Source organism: Austrofundulus limnaeus, unplaced genomic scaffold (genome assembly GCF_001266775.1).
Source record: "Austrofundulus limnaeus strain Quisiro unplaced genomic scaffold, Austrofundulus_limnaeus-1.0 Scaffold39, whole genome shotgun sequence".
Lineage (NCBI taxonomy): Eukaryota > Metazoa > Chordata > Actinopteri > Cyprinodontiformes > Rivulidae > Austrofundulus > Austrofundulus limnaeus.
Genome location: NW_013952441.1, coordinates 2,723,802 through 2,731,877, shown reverse-complemented (window position 1 = coordinate 2,731,877; position 8,076 = coordinate 2,723,802). Strand labels below are relative to the sequence as shown.

General features: G+C 39.8%; 2 protein-coding genes across 2 annotated transcripts in view; both read right to left on the bottom strand.

The window, feature by feature from the left end:
• The window catches only part of LOC106516662 (5-hydroxytryptamine receptor 3A), a 10,825-nt gene extending 9,549 nt beyond the window's left edge, over positions 1-1,276 (bottom strand). Inside the window, exon 1 of the mRNA XM_014007132.1 lies at positions 1,157-1,276. Within this exon, the coding sequence (XP_013862586.1) occupies positions 1,157-1,196 (40 nt within the window). The 5' untranslated portion in view covers positions 1,197-1,276. The remainder of the gene's footprint in view (positions 1-1,156) is intronic.
• A 1,268-nt stretch (positions 1,277-2,544) lies between these two features.
• LOC106516663 (5-hydroxytryptamine receptor 3A) lies at positions 2,545-7,276 on the bottom strand (the record flags this gene model as incomplete). The annotated part of the gene is given in 5 exon segments (XM_014007133.1): positions 2,545-3,495; positions 3,712-3,785; positions 4,046-4,204; positions 4,295-4,505; positions 7,193-7,276. Coding segments are annotated over 5 exon segments (747 nt in total), but the record flags the coding sequence as incomplete, so codon positions are not given.
• Positions 7,277-8,076: the final 800 nt, after the last annotated feature.

Here is an 8,076-nt window from a genome sequence, read left to right as displayed (position 1 = left end):
CACACACACACACACACACACACACACACACACACACACACACACACACACACACAAACACATAACAGTCCCATTTTAAACTCAATGTTCTGCAGCCTAGCTCACCAAATATAGGCTTGTTTTTATACTTTTACCATCAGGCAAGAACTTCCCAGACTAAGGATATAAAGGATCTGGTGTTCTGACAAGAGTAATGATCTGTATCGGGCTCGAACMGAACACCACTTCAGTGGTGTTGTTGTTAGTGTTTATAATGTTTTTTTATTATTACTCCACCCACTGGGGTCAGAGTTCTTTGGTTGTCCGTCTGTGCATTTGTGGGTGTGAAACTCTGTCCGTCACWCTGTTTGTGTGATAATTGTTTTTGGCCCAATGAAGGTCTGAATGCRTTTTGGAGTCAAAGCTGAATGAAGGGGTTTGGTCACTGAAATTAATGACCTGGCAAAAATCAAAGAGGAATTCATRTTTACACATTGTTGATATGGTCACATACTTCTAGAATATTCAAGTCAACCTGTCTTTCAATATTTGTCTGATATTATAATCTGAGTGTATAGAACTAATCAAAACGAGCAGTACACATCTAGAAAAATAAAAATCTCAAAGTCCAAGGTCACAAAGTTCCTCCACAATGTTCCCTTTGACAAAGTGCCCAGTACAATGCCTTTTGCATGCATGATCACACTGAGATGCATGTCCAGTGCTTTAAATGCAGATGAGTCGAGGGCAGCCAGAGGCATACCAAGTTCTACCTTGTTGTTTTGATATTTGACAGGTTGTGAGTATTGTTTATAATTACGAGTTCATTGATTCATATTTTACTACTAAGATCATCTTGAAAATATGCAAGTCTTAAATACAAGCTTTTTAAAAGACGTTCTGTTTCTTTTTTGTTCTGAATATTCATTCTTTACAGATTTTCTCTGCATTTTTACCACCCATAAAACATTTTTTCTGTTTTGCATTTCTAGCTCAAGACATTAATTACAATAGCCTCACTGTTTTTGAGATTTACTCTTAATTACAAATACAAAGCCAAACAAATATGCAACCTATAAATCTTTTAAAAGATTTGAGGGTAAACAGAAACAAGAGATAAAATTTATTCTGAAAACACCAGCGAGCAAACCAGAAATCCAAATTTGAGTCGACTCACCTGYCAGGAAGAGCAGAAGGAAAAGTCCAAGGTGCATCATTCCTGCAGGAAGAAGCTGCTTTTCTTTCCTCTCAGCTGAGGAGGGCTCTGCACACAAACTGAATCAATTCACTGCCTGAAATGAGAAATCCCTCCCATTTGGAGAAAAATGACAGAAAATGAGCTCACTGAGGGAGGAGACAAGCAGCATGTCCTATAAATTAGGCTTCACTTTGATGCTTAGGACAGCTGTGATTAAAGATAACTGTTTTAAGAGGAACATTTCAAAAAGTTAAGTGGATAAAAAGGCAGGTGCAGGGCATTGTTCCTGTTGGAGGCAGAGATAATGTGACTTTACGGCCTTTTGTCACCAGGAAGAGAGATAAGAAGACAGATCTTGCTCTGCACATGTTTCGTGTACACGCTCAGAGAGGATGCATCCAACAGCAAATCAAATGTAATTGTGATTAGAGGGGAAACTTGATCTCACAAACTGTAGTAAAGACATCATGAACACAAATGTAACCCACTTTAAACCCACGTTGTTGTCTCCTGTCAGTCTCACAGCGGGCAGCTGAGCATCAAGACCTGACTGGAGCTGGATGAAACTTCGTTCCTGCTCTAAATATTAAACCAGCATGTAATCACTGATGAGCAGTTGTTCTTTTCCCAGCRTGCCACAGCTTTCTCTCAGTCCTTTCACTTTCAGCTCTGGTCACGTTCACCACAATCCAGACAGATGAGAGCAGAGCCAATATAATAAACTATTCTCCTTCTTTAAAAATAAACTGTATTTAKATTGTGCTGTTAAATAAAGCTTCATGTTTTACAGCCAGATAAGAATAAACTGAACTTTGTAGCAGTGTTTCAACGCACTCTGGGGGTCCTAAGCAAAAGAGACCCTGTAACCCGCTCAAAAGCTATGTTTACATGTACAATGTGTACATGTAATTGGATTAAATAATCCGAATGTACTATTTAGATGGGCACAAATTATAATTTATCCAATCATGATGAGTGYTTACATGMACCAGGCTTTTATTCGGAATAGAAGCACTGACWWGGGCTGARTTGGAAACTTTCCCACCAAAATAAAACATACCAGTAGTTGTTTTACTTCCATGATGAACATAAACATTCCATCTTCTGAGCAACCAGAATGGACCCACACCAGGTTTTAATAACGTTGGAGATGTTACTGGTCCATGTTCCGACCCTTTCCACCATCAAGGCATTCTATGAGAGGCCCTTTAGTCCATAATTCAAACTTGCTCTCACATTTACTATCAAACTTTCTCACATTTACTATCAAACTCTCTCACATTTACTATCAAACTTTCTCACATTTACTATCAAACTCTCTCACATTTACTATCAAACTTTCTCACATTTACTATCAAACTCTCTCACATTTACTATCAAACTCTCTCACATTTACTATCAACTGTGTTCGATCATTTTGAGTTCTTTCAAAGTTTCTGATTGAAATGTTGTATCGCTAAACAACCAATTTTGCTTCCCTGACATATTACCATCTAGCCGGGTGGAATTATGTCAGATTAACATGATCAGAATAAATGTTTATATGCATGCAGTTCAGACCACCCCTCCCATTCAGATTATAAATTCATTCTGATCAAGTTGAATCAGATCAGACTACTCAGATKGGGGCATTTACATGATGCATTTTTATTCTGATTGGTGGTTTATTCAGATTACTTATGTCCATGTAAACACACATTTCATCAACAAAAGTATTTTCCTTTCCTTTAAGCATCAGACTTATTTAATTTTATGGTGAAAATTTTCTAAACTCAAAGCATTTACAGTAAAACTGAAAAGCAAACATATCTTTAAAGCATATTACCGTTAAGGTGCACCAACTTACACAAACAATTTCTATAATTTTCAACCAAAAGTATTCCCCTGACTGTTCACATTTTATACACYAATCATAAACAGCGACACATTTACAAGCCCAGATTTTTCTACCTTTGCTTTCAGCTCTGAAATGTTCGGTAATTTTTTATATGCTAGAACACAAAACAAAATCAGAGTTTGTTTAAAGCACACCACACCTCTTGCATCAATACACTGAATCTTGATCTATTTTCCAAAACAGAGTAATTGACGTTACATTTCTAACTGTTCCACTCTATAAAGATGAAGGATAAAAAGAGCAAAACAGTGACGATGTAGAAAAGGAAGAAAGCTCTGTTGATCCTCTTCGCCCAGCACACGGATTTCATGCTCTCCTTTCTGCAGCCGAGATGCAGATAAACCGTTTTCTGCAACTTCTTCAACTCGTCGAGGATCAGCAGCAGAGCAGGAGCTTCTCCTGGCTGCAGGATGCTGTTCACCTGCACACAGACCAGTTCTGTTTTTTTCTGTCCTGTTCTKTTTGACTTTTACTTCCTGCACAGTGAGCAGTGCATGAAATAAAGCTGTGATTCAATTCACAAGAGTAACTGTTGTCAGTAGAACTTTGTTCTCCAAAGTTTTAGATGAACTTGCAATGACAAAATCACATTTAGTTATTCTAATCTGAATGTATGCCACCGTATAACATAATGTACCTCTTCAACAGGCAGGAGCTCGTGGTGCTTGTCAGACATGCTGCAGATAMAGGAGCAGCCACTTTGGTTTTCATCTTTTAAAAAGTAACACAAAAGATTTGAGATAAAAATGCACATGCATAAAAAAAATTTTCATTTTGGCTGTGGTCGTCTAGTTTTTTTTTAATGAGAAATTAAATCAACAATTAAAATATCCCAAACTAAGAACTTCCAAATGTAACTAAAATTAGTTCTTTTTGGTTTGATACAGTAAAGCCCAAACAAACAAACACATGTCACCATAAACATTTGGGAAAACTTTTCTTTAAATCTTCTAATGTACTGTAGTTCTCACCTGTGTTGCAGTTTTCTGTTGGGAAATGTTTGTTTTCGTCCTCGTTTCTCTCCTGCAGGTTAAAATCAGCTTTGGCGTTTGTTTCCATCARATAAGTCACCAGAATCGTCTCCAACAAGCTGAGCAGCATCAGAGCAAAAATGACAATGCAGTAGGTYGCTGAAAAGATGAAAACCTCCCGTCAGAAGTTTTAGACTCAGAACCTGAAGTGACGATTCGTCCCTTTATTAGGGTTAGAAGCTTCAGTACCTATGAGAGGAGTCCTGTTGGACATGGCGGGCAGGATTTCGTTCAGGATGAGCAGCAGGACAGAGATGGCCAGCAGCACCGTGACTTTGAAGCTCAGCTTCTCTCCTCGATGGTCAGCGATGAAGAAAGAGGCGAGATCCAGAATCAGGAAGAACAGGACGGGCAGCAGAAAATTTATGATGTGGAGGAGGGGTCTCCTCTTCATGCTGACCTGCTTACATAAATTCAGGGGCCAGGTCTGATCAACCATGTCATAATGGGATCATGCTTACCTCAAAGGTCATTAAAGACTAAATTAAATAACTGAAATGGTTGTTAAAATACATAAAATCAATTATTRTAATGCATAAAAAGAGGATAATGGTTGCTGAAACTTAAACTAGTGATAGTTGAGGTCCCAATAGGGTTCCATTTCTATCAAAAATATGTAGAAKTAATATGTGCAGAAGTTGTTGGTATATGCTGTTGCTATGTGTCTTTGGCTGACGTCTATGGTAGATGTTGCATTCATATGTAGATGATGCATTTTGTCTATGTTGCACATGCAGGTGTTTTGAGATATATATTTGAGACAATAACCGACTACACCAAACTTGAGGGGAAAGTACAAAAGGCCGTACCGGACCATCTAGCAGTATGACAAGATGACACAGAATGATAAGCTGATGGTAGCTAATGTTAGCTTGTTGTTGTTTGGTTGCTCGTTACAGTTTTTGTGTAGTTAAACTTGTATGTTGGTCGCTGCAGATTATTCATGTAAAGTTACTCTCATTTGTGTGACGTAACCCCTCCTTGGTCAGAGAACTAATCGACGAACAGCAGTAGTTGATGTCAAAYCAGGCCAAGCAGCACAGCCTGGACAGAACCACAGGTCTTGGGATTTAAGAAGTTGATTTGGAATTAGAGATGCACGATATATTGGCATTAATATCTGCATCGGCCTATATTGGTCATTTCTTAGAATATCATTTTGGTCCAATATGTAAAACTGGGCTGATATTAACATCCAATATTGACTTCCTTCTTTTTCAACTTTGTGTTTCTGTTTTGGGAGGGGAGATGGTTGGTTGAGCGGCATCATGATAGTGATTTTAACGCTGCGTAGCCAGGAATAACTGAAGTAGGGAGCCATGTCAGAGGTCTGGTCATTTATTTACAGTATCAAAAAAAAAGACCCAAGTGTGTTTATGCGTATATGTATGATWCAATTTTTGTGTTTGTGCAATATCGGTAAATAACAGCAATAATTATATCGGACATCGATATCGGCTGAAATTTTCATATTGTGCATCCTTAACTGGAATTGGGTTGTATGGGCTAATGCAAACATGCTGAACCCAGGTTTGAAGCCAGRTTGACCCGGGCCGGGCCGACCTGGCTTCAAACCAGGTCGACCCAGGCCGGGCCTTGCTGGGCAAAAAAACCCTTTTGTGAGCAGCCGTATGGTTTCATGCTAAGAAACAGCACCARAGACGCCAYATTTGCTTTGAGGTTGGTAAAGGAGAAGTACTGAGGTGGTCAAGAAGAACTTCAATGTGTGCTTGTGAATTTAGAAAAAGCATATGACAGAGAAAGCTAGAGTGTTAGACTGGTACAGGACATGTATGAAGACTGCAGGACATGTATGAGGACAGCAGGACATGTATGAAGACTGCAGGACATGTATGAAGACTGCAGGACATGTATGAGGACAGCAGGACATGTATGAAGACTGCAGGACATGTATGAGGACTGCAGGACATGTATGAGGACAGCAGGACATGTATGAAGACTGCAGGACATGCATGAGGACTGCAGGACATGTATGAGGACAGCAGGATATGTATGAAGACTGCAGGACATGTATGAGGACAGCAGGACATGTATGAGGACAGCAGGACATGTATGAAGACTGCAGGACATGTATGAGGACTGCAGGACATGTATGAGGACAGCAGGACATGTTTGGGGACAGCAGGCCATGTATGAGGACTGCAGGACATGTATGAGGACTGCAGGACATGTATGAGGACAGCAGGACATGTATGAGGACAGCAGGACATGTATGAGGACAGCAGGACATGTATGAGGACAGCAGGACATGTATGAAGACTGCAGGACATGTATGAAGACTGCAGGACATTTATGAAGACTGCAGGACATATATGAAGACTGCAGGACAGGTATGGGGACAGCAGGACATGTATGAGGACAGCAGGGCATGTATGAAGACTGCAGGACATGTATGAGGACAGCAGGACATGTATGAAGACTGCAGGACATGTATGAGGACAGCAGGACATGTATGAAGACTGCAGGACATGTATGAGGACAGCAGGACATGTATGAGGACAGCAGGACATGTTTGGGGACAGCAGTGGGGAGGTGCAGTAACAGACAGATTCAAGGTGGAAGTAGGACTGCATCAGTGACAGTGAGAGACACTGACGAAAGACAGAGCTGGAAGTGTCAGAGCTCAGGATGTTGGGGTTCTCCTTGGGAGTGGTAGAGTGATCATCAGGTTACAGAACAGGTTGAGCCACTGGGAGATAAACTTAGAGAGGACAGACTGGGACGGTTTGGACATGTCCAGCAGAAGAACAGTGGGTATATTGGTAGAAGGATGTTAGAGGTACTGTATGTGGATGCATTTAGAGAGAACATGGGGGTAGTTGGAATGAGGACAGAAGGCACAGAGGACAGTGTGAGATGGAGGAGGGTGTCTTGCTGAAGAAAGAACAGCTGGAAGATGAAGACAAAAGTTGAGGTCAGAAGCTCATATTTTTACTATTTGGTGAATCAGAACCTTCATTGTTTCCAACCAACACTCTAAAAATAGAGCTCCAGATACCTACAAGTACAACTTTATTGTTTTTGTTTTTTTTTTACTGTAATGCTCCACTTTTTGTTCTCTTGTACCGTGTACATCAGCATTTCCAAGCTCCCGTTTTCGAAGGTGAGATTGGAGGAGCTGATGGAAAGCTGCAGGAACTCCCACTCTCCCTGAGACCTCATCAGCTCATGTGAAAACTGCGTGGCCCGAGAGGAGTTCGAGAAAGGAAAAATACGCATTTCTTTTACTGTTGAGAGGGAAAAAAGAAAGAAATAAAGATAGACAATTGTACGAATGCAAATGTACAGAGACTTGATGAACAATTAAGAACAAAACGCACCACAGTGGAGTGCAGAAGCAACGGTTAGGGTGCATTTCTGAGTGTCAAAGGGGAACTTGTGGACATCCAGCTTGCAGGTGCTCACCACCCGCATGTCATCACCAAAGTAAATTGTCCCGTCATAAGACAGCAACACRTAGGGATTCTGAGGGGAGTCATCCTTCTCTGTCCTGAAACACATGTTTTCAGAGGTTTATAGTAATGAAGTACATTTACTGTGTTACAGTACTTAAGTAATTTTTTGAGGATTTGTTGTTTTACAAAGTCTTTTTTAATCATTTCTTTTATTTTGTAACATTTAAAACATAAAAATTATCATTTTACTTCTTTACTTTAAAATTAACTCCTAGTTACTCGTTACAAATTAAATATGTCTGAACTCATCATGAAAGGAGTTTTATGCACCCTAAAAAAAGAAAGTGTTGAATTTACTCAACCAAGTCATGTCAACTGGTTCCACTAAACCTAGTAGAGTAAATATGAGGGAATATATATGATTTCATTAAAAGTAAATATCAGAGGTCTATAAAGTACTTGAAAAAGATAACTACATAAAAGTAAAGTTACATGAACAGAAAATCCATCCATCCATCCATCCATCCATCCATTTTCTTCCGCCTATCCGGGGTC